We start from the raw sequence: 19,930 nt of genomic DNA, 5'->3' as shown, positions 1-19,930 counted from the left end.
AACAGTATCTTTACATCATTATACCTTAGTAGATAAATATTGTGTGTGCTAATTCTTATCTTTCTTTAGCAGTGAATATTGTAAAACATCTATCATTGCAATATTAACGATAACAATTAAACATATTTGTCCATTATTTGCCTGTACCACCAACCAACCTCTATTGTATTTTCTTGAATAATAAACTCTTGAAACTTTAATGCATTCCCCCCAACTATGTATGTTTAGGTTCTTTGTTAAATCAATTGTTCATGCTCACAAGTTGTTTCTATTGTTGACTAAATCATAAAACTTTCATTCATGTAAACACAATGAACTCTCTTTGCTGACTCGGCAATAAGACAAAAATCAAGTTTCATAAATTGTGTTCTGTTAGTTTGATTTTCCAAATATATTTTGATTTTATTTGAATAACGAAATTATGATGCCATTTTAAGCAAAATATATCTTTTATATTAAACAATTAGTTAGACTTGATTTTGTTTGTTACATATTTCGAAGCACTTGATTGTGAATGTTGTTTCGTTACGAGAATCGTTCAACTTCATGAACATTAGATCAGGACCAGATTCGAAATATAGTTCAGTTGCAATCTTTTAAAACACCCAACATTAAATACATTGTTTACCCGTACACAGGTTGTTCTTTGTTGGAGCCAGGGAAGGCCAACTACCAAATATATTGGCCATGATTCATACCAAGAACTTCACTCCTGTCCCTGCAATTATATTTAATGTGAGTAAAATTACCCTTGTACTTGTGGCAATTAACAGGAATATTGAATATTATTCATAAAAAGTAGTTTATTAAGTTATTACTTTGCACAATAGGTGTATTTACATGCGTGGTGATTAAGTTTATACACTCCATGACACTCATACATCGTATAAAACCAGTGTTTATTGCCTTTAATTGCTCCAATATTGTTGATATGCTTCGATAATAGTGAGATCTATTTAGCACTTCCGCTCAAACTAATAAACACAGCATTAGATGAAGTGGCGTTAATTCCCCCCACATGTTATTCACTACACCTGGTTCTCACCAACACAGCTGACATGGTGTTGCTAGGTTATTTGTAACCCCAACTTTGATTGGTGACAATATGTATTCAGCACCCCAGTTTTAACCCCTCCCCCACATTCCAGTGCGTCCTCTCCCTCTTATACCTCGTATCCGGTGACATCTGGAGTTTGATCACTTACTTTAGTTTCTTCAACTGGTTGTGCGTTGGGATGGCCATCCTTGGTTTGTTGCATTGGAGATATAAATACCCGGAGCTCGAGAGGCCGGTTAAGGTGAGTGATTGGTTTGGTATGAATGAATGTAGCTTGCTTTGTTAGAACATGGGTGTCCTTTGTCATACACCTCATGTTTGCTATGTTTTTAAGTTCGTTTGGTGTTGGGGTGATTGACAAAATATGTCCTAAACCCCTGGGTACTTGACAACGACCTCACCCATATAGAAGTGAAAAGTGTATAGAAGCCATCAAGCCATGCTGTTTTCTGAAACTTCTACATTATTGTTCCACCAGATGCACATAGCCCTCCCCATCACATTCTTCTTCGCTGCTGCTTTCCTCGTCATCATGGCAGTGTACGCCGCACCCAAGGAATGCCTCATCGGTGCTTGCATCGTGCTTACTGGTATACCCGTGTACCTCATCGGTGTTCGGTACCAGGACAAACAACCACAATGGATGGACAACGGGATGGGTGAGTACATCGTGTTCAACCTTTTCATTCAAAAGTTCCGAAGTGTTTCAACGATTGTGTATCCGGTTACTTTTTTACTCGTGGTGTTTTGTAACATTAGAAATTAACACAACAGGTACTGGATAAAGGTATCGACCTAACTGGCTATTATGGCTCCCAACATATTAGATCGTATATAATCACCACCTACTATGCTATTAATCGCTTTGTACAACGGATGTAGTTATTATAAGCATAATAATTGGTGTAATGGTGTTCATGATGTTGGTGTGAACGTTTGATGTAGGCGGCAGTTGTATTACACCTGGACAGTTCTTGTAGTATTTGTTTGCTCCCGATGTTCCAACATCATATACAGGGTGTTACTAACAAGTGCCTGGTTTCTGTTATAAAACACCGGATGTAAAAAGTTCCCAGCATGCGTGGGTACAGGATGTATTGTAGAGGAAACGAATGCTTAGCTTAGCTTAGCTTAGTCGCGTTTACTATACTGGATGCCTGCCTGTCACTTAACTTGGTATAAACATAATGTTCAAATCATTTCCTCCCAACCATGGTTGACTTCCAGTTGTCGCACAAACCATTGATAATGTGACTGACTTGTATACAGATACATGTGGAGGATAATGTTGGGTGGATGTGTTCCACCATGTGTTGTAGTTATCCCCCTATGTACATTTACATCAACTAATGGCCCGAATATTTTTCCTCCCACCAAATATAGTAAGAGGAACGATCGCTATTCAGACCATGTTACAAGTCGTATTCCAGGAGGGGGCATAATGGGACAGCACGGTACAGTATAAGCACGACCTAGAGCCAAGTTCATGTCACGTGCTTACCACTGGGCCTCTGTTCCAAGCTGCCTCGTATATTTATAGTTGTTCATAGTTTACCCACACACGCGTATGCTTTGCTGCTACACGCCAACTAATGTAACCTGGGTGTTTCTGTTTATCATAATAGTTTTTTTCCTCCATTGTGCTGTATTTAATTGATCAAACAAGCGTGGTCGCAACAGCTAGCATATTGCCAACAATAATAACAATAATACTTGTTTCTTCGATCGACGAAGCTAAAATTCGTTAAAGGGCTTGCAGTTGTGACCATACTTATATTCAATTGGTCGAAAACATCGTGGTCGCTACAGCTGGTAGCTACCGACCATTATCGTGTAATCTTGAATTAACTGTCAATCAAACACACCGCGGTAAACAAGGGGAAGCCTTGCTGTGAAACCACAGCAGTTGATTGTTCAACACCCTCCATCATGACCAGGAGATTTCACACGTCATCACATAAGTTTAATTCAAGAACGCTCGTCACGGTTCGGTTAATTCATAACAAAAGTTTTATCTCTTCGAATGGGATCGCGAAGATCAAATTAATTAAAACAACGAGAAGAAAGGATTTAGCAGCGAAACGACAGTCGTTGAAACGCGCTGTTTCGTTCCTAAACACCCGCTGGTGACCTAATTCTGTTTAACTCACAAAACCACCCCTGCAGTTACGATATATTGGGTTCGTATAACTCACGCATCGCTCGTTGCACGAAACAATCACCACGACAATAATGTTACATCGTGCTTGAAACAACGTGTGATAATAATGTTGCGATGTCAGCTACCATGGGATGACTTGTGTTTCGTAACCAATTAGAGCTGACCATGCAATAATATAAAAACCCCCAAGCCCTTTTTCCAACTTACACGCAAAGTACATGTTTGTACAATTGCACAATTCTCTTCGAATACAAAGGCAAAGATTAAAATAATTAAAAAAATCAAAAGAATGGAGTTAAAACACGAAACTACTTGAGTAAAAGTTTCAAACAACATGGAGTTCCGAACAACTTGATGGTATTTACGCGGTTAACGTTCGGTTCAACACCAGGTCATGTTTCCCGCACACTCACGAACAAATATAGAACAATCAACAACGTCGTTTCCACGAAACTTATCGTATATTGCTCCTGCAATTTCAATGTTAAATGAGTTCCTATTGCTGCGTCTGTATGGCTGATGCGATAACACCAGTGTTGTGATCTTGTGTGTCCTTGTGGTCACTAATAGGTTGTTCAAGTGATCAGCCATACAGAAAGCTAATCTCCCATAAAGTTACATACGTGGTAACTTGTAAGCGGGCACGAGGTGTATGAAACAGAACACCCGTGTTATTACGACTGTCGTTGCCCCGCCATGCGAGGATAAATAAGTTACTATCATTCATAACACATTCCCTCCTTTGCAGACTCCGCCACCGTTTTCCTCCAGACATTTTTCTGCGTCGTTTTCCAGGAGGACCAATTTACCAAGTAACAAAAACTTGCGAAACATATGACGTCATCACCTAAACCTTGATGTCATCAACAACCTATTTTATCTCTAACGTCATAAAGGAGACCTCGTGTCCATGTTTATGGTCGCTACTGTTCGCACATTTGCAGAATTAAGCTTCTTAACGGTGAAAAGTAGTGACTTAGTGTCAACAATGTAGTGTAAATATGACGTCATGCTCTACCTTCACTTTGCCTACTATTAATTTATTCTTTTAATTGAATAGGAAATTGTACTATAGTCGTTTTTACTGACTGTCTGGATTTAGTCGTTTATTCCATCTGTTCTCACAGGTGCTGTCATTTAAACGTTTATTATTTTGTTTATTTTTAAGTGGGTATAGAACGACAATGCCACGCAAAATATTGTTTGGTTCTTATATAGTTATTCATGGTTCTATCATCTTTATTGAAAATTAGTCGTATTTGTTTGTTGGTGGTTAGTGTCATAATGTTATAGAAGCGTGGAGTGAAATACAATGAACGAAACACTTGTGATCCGTGAATGTGGTCTAAATGCTCATGAAGTTGGACGATTACCATAACCAAATAACAAGCGCTACAAGTTATGCAACAAACAAAATCAAGTCAAACGAGTTTAAAGATGTTTCTTTATCCCATCTTTGTTCTTATATTTTAGGTTGGGGTAAGATGGTTCTCACCCATATCGCCCCATTTGGTTGTAAACAAATATTATTTACCGAAATATCCAATCGTATCCTCGCGACTCTGAACGGTAGCAGGTAATTGTGAAACACGACTGGGAGATATTGCTTTGGGTGTTTACCCCATAGAACTATATATCTCTTATTGAATACAATTCGTTAGATTTGGTTGCTGTCGGATAAATATTTCGTAGCGCTTTAACCATAGAAAAGCTTTCAAGCTATTTTTCGACAATGTTGAACCGGTTAATATTATTCCCGGGGGCGTATAGAAGCTAAATTTAGACACGGAAGGTATTTTTGTGTCGTAGTTTGTCACGTGGTAATATACTGTGGGGTAAGATGGGTATCGCTTTTAAATGTCCCGTATTTACTTATCGTGTTTTAAGAAATAATAACTATATTTCAGAGTCATGAGGATACGGTTTTATAAATCTGCAAACATTTTTTTAAACATGATCAGCCGTCTTACCCCAACTTATTATACACCTTGTCTGTGTTGGTATCTTATGTTGGATATTAATGTTGTGTAGCAGGCAAATATCCTTGCTCTCCATGTAAGAATAAATAAGTTGCGAATATTCAATCACGTATTGGTACAGTGATTACTTATGGTGCAGTGGCGTCGTCTAGCGGGATAATTACGCAATAAATTCTGTCGTATGGTGTTGCCCCTCTCTAGCTAACTAACAAAGTTGGGGCTCGAAGTTATTAAAAAATTAACTTGTATTCTTTCTTAAAAAAATAACGTGTAAAAAAATAACTTGTATTCCATTTAACACAAAATATTCAAACGCATATAAAAAAAGTTTTATTTAACAAATGACAAATGCTGTAGCACCTAGCTTCGAACCCAGTATCCTCTGGTTACTACCCGAAAGGGCTAAATATTATGTTACAGCATTCTTATGTAGACTGAAATATTGTATACTTTGAATTTTGCTGATTTTTAGTTTGGGTCCATATCGAAGTATCTTTACTATTGTTAAAACACACTTTGGTATCGTGTGGGAATATTTTGTTTTTCACAGAAACCAAAACATTGCTTGTTAAATTAAACTTAATATTGCTGCACCTGTTGTGCGAATACAGCTGACTGGGCAACAATGAATCTCGAACTACTAGGTATGTTCTTGTATTTTGTTTAGTGACGTGTAGGGCAGGTAACAAACGTATTCGTATATTTTTGACAAAAATAGCATTTATAAAATAATGACGGTTAATTGTCCATTTGTTCAATTAATCTTCTAACATATGTTTGAAATGCACATACTTTGGTTATTTGGGTATTGTGTTTGTATGTGATATATTTTGTAAGAGATGTTTTGTACGATAACCTATATTTCTCCCTTTGATTACGATAGTGAAACCTAAAAAAATAGTAAAAACGAAGACAGGAAATAAAAATTCTTAAATCACATACTGATACTATCAACGGATCTTACACAGAATCGTTTGGGCAAAACTATCCAGAAGAAGCGGATGGCACGCTTGACACCGGGTCGATGGCCGTCACGTGCACTTTTAATCGACACGGCACGTTACTTGCTGTCGGTTGCAATGACGGGAGAATCGTGGTTTGGGATTTCCTGACGAGAGGAATCGCTAAAGTTTACAACGCGCACGCACATCCTGTGTGTTCGTTAAGGTGGGATTATATTACACACTGGATTAAGTGCAAAATATAAAGTGCATATAATCTCTTCAATTGTGAAGAATGACCTGGTTCGAAATAAGAATAAAATAAACGGCAAATCTAAAAAAAACAGCTTTTAATTATGGTTGTCCCATTCAAAAAATGTGCATGAATTAAACTTCCTAACCTTACATGTATGTAGTCGTTATGTTGTACCAACTGGTTGTTCATTTATGTTTATAGTTGGTCAAGAAATGGGCGTCGATTAATCTCGGCAGCAACGGACAACCTTGTGTGTATATGGGACGTGTTATCGGGGGAATGTCTGCATACGTATCGCTTCCCGACCCCTATAATGAAGGTGCAGTTCGCACCACGGGGGGGCACGGTGGCGCTCGTGTGTCCGCTTCGTCCCGCACCTGTGTTGCTGAGGGTTGACAGTGAGCATGTGACCCTGCCAACACTGGACGAGGTAGGGACATTGAATAGTCCTAATAGATTTAACTTTGTCTAATACTTCCCCATTATAAATGGACGGTTTTGTTGTTGTATCTTTTTTGCAAATCAAAGAGAAAATATGAGTTATTATAACATTCTTAATAAGTCAATATAGAAATAAAATTTAAACCTTGCATATAGATGTTAGATTATGCATACAGGACAGCCTGATCTTTATAAACCAATTTTCTTGTTTATTTTATTTTTGTAGTTGGACAGCAACATTGTGGCCACCTTCGATAGGCGGGGGGATTATATATTTACTGGCAATGCTAAAGGTCGAGTTGCCGTGATCAAAACAAAGTCTTTAAAAGTTGTTGCGTCGTTTCGTGTGACAACTGGGACCACTAATGTCGCAATCAAACAAATCGAGTTTGCAAGAAAAGGAACGTAAGTAGCGGGGTTAGGGGGCTGTGGGTGAAAGCTGAGGTGACATTGTTAAAATACAGTTACACTCATAGTTGTCAAACATAGGGAACCTCATTGATTAATGTGGTGAATGCAATATACAGTTTGGGGTTTAAAAACAGATTTGAAATTGGTTTGGGATTTAAAAACACTGAAATTGGTGTTACACGTCACCCCAGACACCTAGCGTTACGGCTATTGTTTGAGTGTGGGGGAACCCCCATGTAATGCATGGCAACATGATGTATATGGTTACAAGGTTCACATCACCATAAATAAACCCCCTCCTTTACAGATGTTTCTTAGTCAACACAGCCGACCGAATCATCCGTGTATACGACGGTAAGGAGGTGTTTATGTGTGGCAAGAACGGTGAACCTGAGCCCATTCAAAAGTTGCAGGACTTAGTGAACAGGTTGGTGGTTGAAAGTCGGGGTGATTGCGATGAATCCGTCCGTCTTCCTCATCCGCTTCTGCAGGGAATGTTTAGTTTATTCATTATTTGGGGACATTGGTAGAGACTTGTGCTCGCCTTTTTGTTTATTGTAATGTTGTTTAATCATGCCCCCTAGAGGATGGTTTAGGGCGTCACTGCTACCATTGTCGGCGCCCTTGGCCAAGATACTTACCGGCAATTGCTCCAACCCGGTGGTCAGAAAAACAATCATCCACAAAGTTACATACGTGGTAACTTGTAAACGGGCATGAGGTGTATATGAGACAGAACACCCGTGGTATAACGACTGTTGTTTCCCCGCCATATTAAACCGCTACATGAACCTCAACGTACCAAAACGATCGGTGTACGCTTCTATGTACATGGTGTATAAATCCTTCATGATAATTACAACAGAATTCTTATCCCTGAAAATTAAACACAAATAAATATTTATGTCAGGGGAGTATCCAGGAATTTAAAAATGGGGGTTCGAAAGTTTTTGCTTAGAAAATGGCGGCGTATAAAACGTAACATGCTCGATAAAAAACTATTCTGAGGAGCACGTAAGATTGGTTTTAAACAACAATAATATGACTTCTTTACTGTTAACCACCCACCTTTGCTGTAGAAGTGCAGCCACCGATATAATCAACAAAAACAATCCAACCCCCATCAATATCGCTCCTTTCAACCCCGGGTCTGTAGCTGCCGTATTAAACCCGATACCGATCACAACTAAACTCCCAATAACACCAAGTGCCTCCCATGATCGGGGGTTGATGCGACCACGTACGTGAAGATCGTATACTCCCCATGTTCTAGTTTTGAATGTGATTAATGATTATTCCATTTAGTTTGGGTGAGATCCTAATTAGATGACATAGGATTCAGGCCTTTTAGCCTATTGCCCCAACACACAATGTATGATTGAATGAAAGTAACCATTTAACTTCACCTGATGTTAAAAACCTTCAAACAAAAACCCAAATACGCGAAGTTAGAATCGAATTTTGTAACTTACCTTATTCATTTAAAATAAATTATCTTTAAATTTTTCGATCACTATTATTTGTAAAACAGCTGGTGGCAGCAACATATATACAACACATACTCGATGTATGTTTGAATTTAATAGAAAAATATTAAATTAAAAACTTGGTCTGTTAAAATATACCATGGATGATTTGATTTTAGTGCTTGATAGCAGAAGACTATATTGTCGTACGCTATTTATTTTCTTGTGTTCATAATTAAAAATAGATATTAAAATTCCTAAACTCAAATATGCAACGAATAATATGTATAAACCATGTATATACCCAGCTAGGTAGCTAATGAAAATATAATCAGATTGTTTTTTAAGTTTATTTTACACTTTATATAATCGTTTTAATATAAATAAAAATCTTAAACTTTAATTTAATCTTTCAATCGTCACCCACCGCTGGTCTTCCTTTTTCTTCTCCTTTTGATCAACTGTAGATAGTTTTCTACGAACCAGGATCCCCCCTGTTAACATTATTACACTTCGTGTCCAACTGAACACTTGGTTTACTAAACTCCATGTATTGATCCCCCCATGGGCATTCCTATGCAATCAACCAATGATTTCTCGTTCTTTATTTCATTAAGAAAGTCTCCTGTCACTGCAGGTTGTCTAATAAACACTGGGTCAATATATTCATCTTCATCGCATACACCTGTGTGGTCCCATGTGTGCCATATCCGCCACATGAATGACAAATCCATATAATGTTTTGTTCTACTATGTATGATATTCATTATGACTTGGTTGGTACCAGCATGTTTCTGTTGTATGTTGTACATATGTGTCACAATCACCATGTGACTTGACTTGGTCAACCAAATACAGTTTTAATGAAATTTATTAAATTAAACTAAAAACTTATTTTTAAACTATTATCATTTCCCAATAAAGAAGATTCTGCTTTGTCTTAGACATACAGCTTTCTGATGCAAATCATCATCTTCCCAATATTCCAATCTAATGTTTTGTTCCCCAGGACTCCTTGGAAGAAATGTTGTTTCTCTGGTGATGGTGAGTTCATATGTGCAGGCTCGGCTAAACAACACCAACTCTATGTCTGGGAGAAAAGTGTTGGAAACTTGGTGAAGATATTGCAGGGGGTGAGGGGAGAGCAACTGCTGGATGTTGTGGTGAGGTGCCATACATTATCAAAGTCGTTTATACTTTTTATTTTTACTTTATTTTTATTTTATTTTAATTTATTTTTTATTTTAATTTATTATATTTTAAACACTTTGTAACCATTTATGAGTTACAGCGGATGTAACTTGTTTTAGTCAAATCTTTGGTGACAATGTTAAAATATATTTGTATTTGCACCAATGACATCACCATTGCTTCTCGCTTGAGCGATTATTACTTGAAGTAATAATGCATACCATCCAACTAATATATTTACCCAACAGTGGCACCCTATCCGTCCAATACTTTGTTCAATATCCAGTGGCGTGGTTTCGGTGTGGGCACAAAACCAAGTGGTGAGTTTACTTATCATTTACAATGTTTTGGTTTATCTTGTCCTAATATATTGTTTCATATCTTGCAAACTAAACTTCATTATTCAAACTTCTAACCATCTTGTTGGAGTATTGCTTGCTTTGTATTGGGGCAAATAGATAAAACGGGCTTGGATAAATATAAACCTCTGCCTATGTTTTAATTATAACTTCTGTCACTTCTATTAGAAGTTTCATCTCTATCGAAGTTTGAATATTAATGAGTGATATATGAAACATAACACATTTATTACAACGACAATTTATGGAATATATTCAAATTCCTACCCAGGAAAACTGGAGTGCGTTCGCCCCGGACTTCAGCGAGCTCGATGAGAACGTTGAATACGAGGAGAAAGAGACGGAGTTTGACGAGGAAGATGAAGATCGGAGCGAGGATGAGGAGGTTAAGATGACTGAGGAAGATCAAGTCGAGGTTGATGTTACTACGGTCGATCCCATACGAGCTTTCTGCAGCAGGTTGGTGGGTTTGCAGCAGTTTGAGTTTTATATGATTTTATTTAGTTTGTTTTTTATTTTTTTAAATTTATTCAAATGTTATGTTTCATATTATTACACCCACTTCACACACCCATGTTACATCACAGTGACGAGGACGAACAAGACCCGGAATGCCTCGAGTTTCTCCCAATTTCCCCCGAGATCGACGAACCGGAAGAAAACGTCCTCCTGCCCCCTCCCGATCCGACCAACCAGGTGCTTAATATATACTTCCATGTTTCCCCAGCATGCGTTGTTGGCCATGTGTTTTGGTATGAATGTTCTCGTTCGGTAGCACACTGGTTAGCATGGCTGGGTTTGGGGCTTAAGGGATTTTAGAAATAATATATTGCTCAATATCCATTGTATTTCAGCCCACCACTTCCAATGAACCATCAACAAAGAAACAAAAGGTAGAATTGATAAATATCTTGCTAACTTCCCCACGTTTAACTTTATTTGCATTGCTGATCATATACATCAATAATCAGTGTTTACCTTTATGTTATTAAGTTGTCCCAACTTTAAACCTCCCCACTGTAGGTCCAAAACATCAAGCTCAATGGCACCCCTGGTGGCGAGGAGCATCCATTGATAACGGGGACCAAGAAACCGAAGAAGAAGAATGCGGGTGGTAGGAGTAGGGCGGGGAAGCCACCTAAAGAAGGTTGGTTTGTTAAACATATTGTATATGTTTTAGCAGCTCAGTTTCCCCCTTAAAACAGCTCTGGTGTTAGATGTATTCTGCTGTCTATTGCTAAATATTCCACTCCAGATTTATTAGCACTGCTTAATTACAACATTGTTATTCTCATATTACCCAATCCTACGCTTTCCAGTGACCAAAGATGGTGTATCAATAGTAAATAGAGGTTGTTAGTTTCGGGCCTTTATTCCAGGCCCTTAAACAAGGACCTCACTCATATAGAATAAGATGGCCACCAGTTTTAAACACTCACTTGTTACCACCTTCATTTACAGCAAAACAACGTACAAAGGTTCGGCAAAGTAGGGCAGGAGACGATGTGTTGAGTATGGGAACTACGATTGCTGGTTTATGAATGTTATAACATATATGTACAAACACCAGAGATAGATGCATGGCACGCCGAGGTTGATGGATATTGTAGGATTACACGTGTTTATGCCACACGCAGTATAAATGAACTTTTCAGGTTTTGTACTTTTTGAATTTAAAGGAGTATCCGCCATTGAAACTGTTGTTAAATTCGTTAAGAATCAGAATAACATAAAGTTAATGATTAACCAACAATCGTAGCATTTCATGAAGTGAAAAATCTATTATTGTACTTTCCATTGTTGACGCTAAGCAAATATACGTGGTGGGCAAGTTTCACTGCGGGAAGAAGCGGCGGTGGTGCTATGTGGTAAGCTTGGACGTGCGTGATTACCAAGAAGGCAATCACATAAATGTGTTGACAGTTAGATGTGACCTGCAGGCAAAGTCGCAATAGGTTGCGTCCCCTAGTTGCAATGATTCATGTCACAAGTTTCTTAGAAATCTCAACTTGCGACTATTGGGAAAATACGGGTGTTGTTTGGGAGAAAATGGTTGTTTTTGCCGAATTGACCATCAGCCTGTTGGCGTTGTTGGCAACATATACGTGTTATTTACATTCGATCTGGAGGTGCGAGTTCGTTGATAATAAACTCACGCTTTAATTAGACAGTAGGGAGTCGGTGTTAGCTTTATCTGCGTTTATTGTTAACCAGCCTTCTAAAGTTCAAATCCGAGATTCCACCCCCGTTTTATAAAGTGGTCAATGGAAATACAGGTCAGTAATGTCTTCGTTAGTTTGTGTGTTGCGGAAATTAAGTTTATGCTAATATTGTTTGCAATTGGTATAACCTGCAAATTATAATAAATATTGGTGTCTAAATATTTAATAAATGTGTCGTTCAAATTAAGCCATCTTAGTTTAAATATTAAAAATATATTTAAATTATAAAACTTTTTTTGTCTCTTAATTATTATTAAGTTGTATATTAAAAATAACATATTTATCTTTTTATAGTTTGTATAATAAAACCATTTGCTGTGTTGCATAGATTGTTGATTATAACTAATGGTTAGCAATGAGTGTGAAAGTAAAATACATCACTCAGGAACAAGTACAAGCATACACAGCTTGGGTTAACAGCCAGTTGAAGAAGAGAGGGAAAAATATTGTTAACCTTGGTGAAGATTTGAAAGATGGGGTGGCTTTGGTTGCGGTTGTGGAAATAGTTTGTGAGTGATTTTGTCTGCTTCCTTACTGCTGTTTGTAAATTGCTTCAGCAATTACTTACAAAGTTACCACATGAAGATAAATAAATTACATCATGAAATCATAAAACTAGCAGTATACAATGTTGTTTTAAATATAGTGGCAAAGATTACTCTGTTCAAGTATTACATCGTATTGTTAAGCAATTACTGTTGTATTAATGCAACCCACGTTGTTATTTGAACCACATTCATTCTTAATGTAGCCGGCCATACATTGGGGGGGATTAAACCAACATGCGAGAACGAAAAGCGAGAAAATGTTTTAAAAGTTTTGCAGTTTATGAGAAATGCTGGGATTAAACTACATCATGTTTCAGTTGACGGTAGGTCTTCGAACATCTGGCTGTTTAAATAGTTATACCAGAGGTTTAGATTCTATTGACTTGGACAGCCAGAAGAGCTAACTTGTTATTAATTGTATTTTTGTAAGCTAGAATAAAAAAAAGCAATGAATTTTCTTTAATCTGTTTATTACAATTATTTCCCTTCTATTCATTGTTTTAATTAATTTGATCATCGCTATCGTATTCGAATATATAAATAATCCATGTTTTCCACAGAGATAACGAGCGGTAATGTTAAAACCATCATGCAACTTATATTAGCGCTTGCTGCCCATTTTAAACCAGCCAGTATTGGTGGAAGAAAAGTTGAATCGCCTCGCCAACGTAATGAAGTTTCATTGAGGATCAAACAAAGGTGGCGTAACTAGGGGGTTGTGGGGGTTGTAGACCACCCTTTGTTTTTGTTTTGGAAGAGTTTGGTAGCTTTATATATTTATGTTATTTAGGTGTTTATTAAAATAGGTTTTTACTCTATTTTCACATAAAACACCCATTTTACAGCTTGATGAATATAATCAGTGTACAAAACTATTGTTAGCCACCAAATACCAGACACAGATTACACTCACTTGACTTGAGGTAGATTTGGGCATCGCTAGTTTTTTCCAATTACATTAACAGCATGTAATATATAATTATGGTATGATTGTTATATTGATAGATGGAGGGATAGCAGGGTGAAAGAATCTATCGGGAAACCTGGCATGGAATCGTGTAAGTTTATTCTGATCTTCTTAATGTTTTATTCATAATATTTTATATGGTTGCACTTGGGTACATAGAATGTTATAACAGTTTATTTATTACATTTTATATAATTATATCTATTTGTATACGGCATGTGTATTATAAGTGTGAAAGAACTTTTCTGGCCATTATTTGTTTTTAAGATCACAAAGAAACAATCTCAAGAAGGTTGCTTTATAACATATTATATGGTTGTACTTATTTTGTATAAAGTATATTTTACAACATAATACTTGAATATATGTTGATCATGTTGTTCATCGAATGTTTATTCTGCAGCCATGCAAGCCGATGTAGAGAAAGAACTTGCCGCGATTCGTGATATAACTCAATGTCTACAGAAAGTGGTGAGTTTGGTGAAACATAATGTTTGTCTAGTTATGTGCTGGTTCCTAAACCTTTTGAAACAATGAACGAATGAACGAACGAATGTAAATTGTTTATAATCGCATGACGACGACGTGACACGCATTATAATATGTTTATGCAGGTAGAGGTTCAACTAAAAAAAAAGTTAGAAAACCAATACAGTTAAAACTCTGAAAGGAAATTGTTCGGCGTTTTATTTTTGTTTTAACCAGAACTGGCGAATTGTATTTCTGCCACATGCGTTATAATAGAGCTCCAAATGTTGATGACGTGTAACTGCGTATTTACTACTGGTTGGATATAACTGTTCAGTAAGTTAGGTATAATAGATATTAGATATATTACTCAATATTCCGTTAAACAGCTACTCGAAGAAATACCTGGCCAACCACTTGAGGGACATGACGCAGATGAGCAAAGTGTGATCATTCAAGCGCGACTCGATCAAGCTATTGTGGATAAAGTAAACTTGGAGGTTGGTTGGGAAGATTATCTTGTTGTGAATATGGGGTAGTGGTTGGTGTGTCTGGTGTAGGAGATAGGGGTTCAAGGCGTCGTCATGTGTCCTTGGGCAAGACACTTAACAACAACCCAGTGGTTACTAATGGGTTAAAATAATTTTTCACCGCATAACACTATACCTGCTAAACTCAACATTTGCTACCAGAACAACAATTACCCATAAAGTTGCTTAGATGTGAATGTATCGTAGTGGCGAGGTTATAACTTCAGTTTCACCACGAATAAGTCCCACCCACCCAACTTACAGGAGGAAAACCACATCGCACGACAAGAAAATCGCAAACTAACATCGGAGAAGTCGGCGCTTGAACAAAGATTCCTCCAACAAGAAGAAGAACTTTTATCGATCCGACAACAACTGTTGCAAAGCAATCTATCGAGGGATAAACTACAATCCGAGAAGGTAGGGTCGCTATTCGGTGTCAAACATAGGGAACCTCATTGATTAATGTGGTGAATGCAATATACTTTGGCTCTGTTTGTTTGTATAGACACCTAACAGCAGGGTAAAATCTGGGGTGACATTGTTAAAATGCAGTTACACTCATAGTTGTCAAACATAGGGAACCTCATTGATTAATGTGGTGAATGCAATATACTTTGGCTCTGCTTGTTGGTAGACACCCAACAGCAGGGTTAAAGCTATTTTAAGTTTAAAACTGGGGTTGTAAAACATATGATTTCACCTTTGTTTCAAACGTTGGGGTGACATACAACTCCAGCCCTCCCTAACCCCCCCCCCCCCCATGGTCACAGGCTGAATTAATAGCGGAACTCACGGAAACCCGACGTAACCAAGATGAACTTCGAACAAAATGTCGCGACCACGAGCGAACCTTGGAACGAATGGAGAACGAAGCGATTCAGAACAAAGTAAGTTGGGTGGTGACTCGTACGTACTTGTGTGTTGGATCTTAACCTTGCATAATTGTTTTAGATAAACCACTCACGAGAAATACGAAAGTTGGACAAAGAAATTCACTTGGCACGTCAGGAATCAGTAAGTTTAATGTTTGTTGAATAAACTTCATCCACCAACTTAATGAGGATTTATTTTACTTTAGTAAAAGAAATACTAAATGTGCACACAATTGATCTCATATTTTGTGTTTAATTAAATCATAAACTCACAGGGTGTTGGGTTAACAAATGTCGTTTTGTTGCCGATTCTTTCTCTTTATTGTTATAAATGATCCTGCTATTGTATTTGTAGAAATATTAAAGTCCATTAAAAATGGTAAAGTTATTATTTGTTAATTAAATTTCTTCCTCCCCAGTATAATGGTCAAATCAACGACAGTGTGTTCCATGACAAACCATTCATCGGGTAAGTTTCCAATCAATTGTTTAATATGAAAAAAATATAGAAATATATGTTCAAAACTTACAAAAAATTAGGAATTTGTAAACAAACCCATTTTTTCTAGTTCCCCAAATGGGAAATCCCCTGGTTCCCCCTTTCTCAATAGATCGAAAGGGTCCCCATTATTAGGGAGATCCCCCACCCCCAATACTCCGGGTTCACCAATATTATCACGAAGGTCGCCTTTATCACGAAATCATCCATCACGCAGAAGTAAGTCGACTTTTTTATGTCTGGTGTCGTGGCAAAGTGGTTAGCACACCTGCCTCTAACCTAGAGGTAATTGGTTCAAGGCTCGTTGCTGATACCATCGTGGGTGTTAAATAAATCATAAACTTAATAATTAAATCATAAACAATTGATTACTGATTAGTTGGGTGGGTGGGACTTACTAAATAAACACCATATATGACGTATGGTAGTCCAAATTATCAGCTATACATAAAAGTAATTACCCACAAAGTAACATTGTTGGTAACTAATAAGCAGGCACGAGGTGTATGAAACGGAATAACAGCTGTCCTTGCCCAGCCACAAAGCAAGTTACATTCATTTAAGTTTGCTTTTTTGTTATTTGTCTGTCACAAACATTTGATTTTACATCCGTCAACAAAATATCGAACTTGTTATTTCTTTCCAGGGAAAACCATGGAGAACCACGTGACCCGCGTTCTTTACTTCACGGATAGAGACATGACGCCGTGTATGACGTCAATATCGAAACGGTGAGTGTGACATCATAATTAGTAGGCGTCCATACAACAATACATTTGTTCATACATAGAGTCGGTGATATAACGCTGGGCGAATTCAAGACGGTGATAAAGAAGGAAGGAAATTATCGGTTTATTTTCAAAGCTCTTGATCCAGAACTTGGTACAGTGAAGGAAGAGGTATGTTACGTCATCATCGTATTATTACACGTGCTATAGCGACCCCACAAACCAGCTTCACAGCTACTTATCATATATTTGTCGCACAGGTGTTTCACGATGATGACGTCATCCCGGGATGGGAGGGGAAGATTGTGGCATGGGTTGAGGAGGTTTTGCGGGTGTGATGACGTAAAACATATGTCATAGTTTTTCTTCCAAGTCTTCCTGGGTGCTAAATTGTTTCAGCCACGTCACCTCAACGGATTTTAACGAATTATGACGTCACCGTGACGTCATCACTGTGCGATCGGTGCAATTGTGTATAAAGTGCACTTATCGTTGTTGCCATAGTTCTTCAATAAAAAAAACGTTTTAATCATAGAATGATGATTGAGAGTTGATGACACAATGTAGGGGTGGTAAAACATAGAAATCTAAATTTATATAAGGCCTAATGGGGGTTTATTTAGTCGTCACGCTTGGGCGAAATTGACGAGTGATATTTGGAAATTGTAAACAAGTGATTCTTAAACTTGTTTGTATGCTTTACCCTTTTAACAAAGATTCTTATCATATTAACCCCAAAGATGTCACATGGCCTTTATTTATTAAAAAGCGAAAACGACTAATTACAGCAGTTATAGTTTAATGCGAAAGATGAGCTATCTCTTTATGAAGTACTACATTTGGCATAATATTTTTATCCCGTCAACTGTTGTGGACTTCGATTGGTAGCTTATTTACCCTCTAAATACAAGGAATTTACCCCAGTTAACTTTCGTCGCATGCTGCATCCCATCTACGAATGTAAGACACCACATGAACGCAGTCGCATGAGCAATCTTGAATGACATCACCAACTCAAGGTTGATATTCCGAGCAGCAGAATGCGGGTCATATTCATTCATTCATATCTAAGTTCTTAATAAACCCATTTATTGTTTAATCCCATATTCAAATCAAAATAAGTATAAACATGATTTTCAGAATAATTCTTTACATTTTATAAAATAAATATAAAATAAATATATAAGATAAAACTTTTAAGATAAATCGCGAATCGTTGTGAACTTAGACTGACGTCACAATCGGCCCGCTGTTTAGTCCTTGAAGCTGATTGGTCAGATTGCTCACGTGATCGACGCCTCGCACCAGCTGATAACGCCTTGATTGCTCCGCGCATAAAACGCCTCTTCTACAAAGCTACCACGTTTCAGTTCAGATGAAGTTGGTTCCACACCAGGTTACAAGTTGGAAGGTTTTAACAAGTTTTCTTGCAAGACTCGAGTTAAGTATTGTTTCATTATGTTAGTATTATATTATAACATATTATACAGTGTTAATACTACTATACTATTATTTCACTACAATATATGCAGTAATTGAAGTTTTGTGCCTTGCGTTTATTTATTATTTTTTATCACACTCTGATTCAGGAATCGCGACCGTTCTTTATTACGTCACTCGCGTCGTCACACACATTATCTCGTTTTACAATCGCTGCGTTATGTTACGTCACAAACCGTCACAATCGTCTAAAATTCACTCTTTTACCGCTTGCGTAAGTGTTACGTCATAAGTTTCATTACGTCATAGCGACATGGCCGAACACGCCACCGTTTTAGGCATTCGTTTCGCGATTTTGTTTCATGGGGCCCCATGCGCGTTCTGCGTCGACGCAAGGCACACTACTTGTATATTCTAATTATATTTGCGCTATGAGCGCGAAGCAAGAAGATCAAAGAATTGGTAAAGTATAAATCACAATTGGCATTATTACGTACATAAGCTCTTTTCTAGAAACATGGATGATGTGACGTCACGAAGTGGTGATGACCCAACAGAAGAACCCACTTCGTAAGTTCATTGTTTCGTCACAAACTTATTTTAAATGGAATTTTTACGCTAGAGTTTGCAGAACCTGGTATGTGACGTCACAGAGGAACAAGCGGACCATGACGCGAATAAAGAATGAAGGTATTTATGACGTAATCATATAATAGGTTCCAGAAAGACGGGACGCCATTACCACATAATACTCAAATATCCTAATCGTGTGTTTTAAATAATTAACAACGGTCTATGGGAGTCGTGAGGATATAGTTTTACAATTCTTTGAATGTTTTTGTTTAAACAAATGGGAAGAAACGATGTCCCATCTTCCCCCACCTGGCAATATTTAAGTACTAGTTTAAAACGATTATATTGTTGCAGAAAAATCAGCAAGTAAAGCTGCCGAAGAAAAGCGCAAGGTATTGTATATTATCATTGTTTATATTTAGTAACAAACGATAACTTTAGATTAAATTGAAACGTGGAATAAACTTGTGTAAAGTTGCTGTCTGTGACGTAACTATTACGTATACCTGTGACGTCACTATCTATCTTTGCAGATGAAGAACAAAGACGAAAACGCCGATAAAGGATACACGGTTTGAGGTTTGAGTATTATAAGTATGAGTTTAGTGTTGTATGTGTGTCTTGTCTGCGCTGCTGTTTTCTTACTCTGCTGGACCTAATGTTGCCAGCTATTTTTAGTCAGTCACTACTATAGTGCATTTTGCATGTCTATGAAATATATGCATTGAAACTATGGCGAACATCTTGCTGGATCAGATTTTGTTGTTGTACACTCTATTGGGTACTTCGTCTACAAAGGTCGAACCCTTCAGCGATTC

The 19,930-nt window shown here is 37.5% G+C and overlaps 4 protein-coding genes and 1 long non-coding RNA gene across 9 annotated transcripts in view; 4 read left to right on the top strand and 1 right to left on the bottom strand.

Annotated features, from left to right (window-relative positions):
• LOC100187319 (large neutral amino acids transporter small subunit 1) overlaps positions 1-4,549 on the top strand; it is a 20,469-nt gene extending 15,920 nt beyond the window's left edge. The window contains exons 7-11 of one of the 4 annotated variants that reach the window (XM_009863294.3): positions 639-735; positions 1,149-1,298; positions 1,536-1,716; positions 2,441-2,511; positions 3,967-4,536. In XM_009863294.3, coding sequence (XP_009861596.1) covers positions 639-735; positions 1,149-1,298; positions 1,536-1,716; positions 2,441-2,499 — 487 coding nt within the window. In that variant the 3' untranslated portion in view covers positions 2,500-2,511; positions 3,967-4,536. Of the gene's footprint in view, positions 1-638; positions 736-1,148; positions 1,299-1,535; positions 1,717-2,440; positions 2,512-3,966 lie in introns of all 4 variants that reach the window. The other 3 variants (XM_026838826.1, XM_018815933.2, XM_009863293.3) reach the window with 3 other exon arrangements.
• Positions 4,550-5,707: 1,158 nt separating this feature from the next.
• Positions 5,708-12,105, top strand: LOC100186009 (retinoblastoma-binding protein 5-like). Its single transcript, XM_002129780.5, has 12 exons — positions 5,708-5,841; positions 6,166-6,364; positions 6,596-6,824; positions 7,062-7,240; positions 7,554-7,673; positions 9,722-9,875; positions 10,152-10,223; positions 10,534-10,721; positions 10,850-10,958; positions 11,117-11,155; positions 11,286-11,409; positions 11,724-12,105. Exons 1-12 carry the CDS (start codon positions 5,823-5,825, stop codon positions 11,801-11,803), a joined length of 1,512 nt encoding a protein of 503 aa, XP_002129816.1. The 5' UTR covers positions 5,708-5,822; the 3' UTR covers positions 11,804-12,105.
• LOC113475140 lies at positions 7,681-9,713 on the bottom strand. Its single transcript, XM_026838833.1, has 3 exons — positions 9,140-9,713; positions 8,315-8,515; positions 7,681-8,122 (listed from the first exon to the last, which is right to left on the bottom strand). Exons 1-3 carry the CDS (start codon positions 9,214-9,216, stop codon positions 8,029-8,031), a joined length of 372 nt encoding a protein of 123 aa, XP_026694634.1. The 5' UTR covers positions 9,217-9,713; the 3' UTR covers positions 7,681-8,028.
• A 154-nt stretch (positions 12,106-12,259) lies between the features above and the next one.
• On the top strand, positions 12,260-17,633 carry LOC100183650 (dixin). 2 transcript variants are annotated; one of them, XM_004227164.4, is made up of 15 exons: positions 12,260-12,538; positions 12,870-12,993; positions 13,236-13,355; positions 13,593-13,731; positions 14,038-14,090; positions 14,403-14,470; positions 14,857-14,967; positions 15,262-15,417; positions 15,771-15,887; positions 15,952-16,014; positions 16,292-16,341; positions 16,442-16,590; positions 17,018-17,102; positions 17,162-17,270; positions 17,360-17,633. In XM_004227164.4, the coding sequence occupies exons 1-15, from the start codon at positions 12,527-12,529 to the stop codon at positions 17,435-17,437; spliced, it is 1,434 nt and encodes a 477-aa protein (XP_004227212.1). In that variant the 5' UTR covers positions 12,260-12,526; the 3' UTR covers positions 17,438-17,633. The 2 variants fall into 2 exon arrangements, with proteins under 2 accessions (XP_004227212.1, XP_002129847.1); XM_002129811.5 differs by lacking the exon at positions 12,260-12,538 and having other exon boundaries at positions 12,757-12,993.
• Positions 17,634-19,091: 1,458 nt separating this feature from the next.
• Positions 19,092-19,921, top strand: LOC113475142. The gene is made up of 3 exons (XR_003396884.1): positions 19,092-19,229; positions 19,467-19,504; positions 19,646-19,921. It is a non-coding gene; the product is annotated as an uncharacterized LOC113475142 (long non-coding RNA).
• Positions 19,922-19,930: the final 9 nt, after the last annotated feature.

This window comes from Ciona intestinalis, unplaced genomic scaffold, assembly GCF_000224145.3.
Source record: "Ciona intestinalis unplaced genomic scaffold, KH HT000119.2, whole genome shotgun sequence".
Taxonomy (NCBI): Eukaryota; Metazoa; Chordata; class Ascidiacea; order Phlebobranchia; family Cionidae; genus Ciona; species Ciona intestinalis.
Note: the sequence above shows the minus strand (reverse complement) of the source record. Positions and strands in the feature narration are given on the sequence as shown.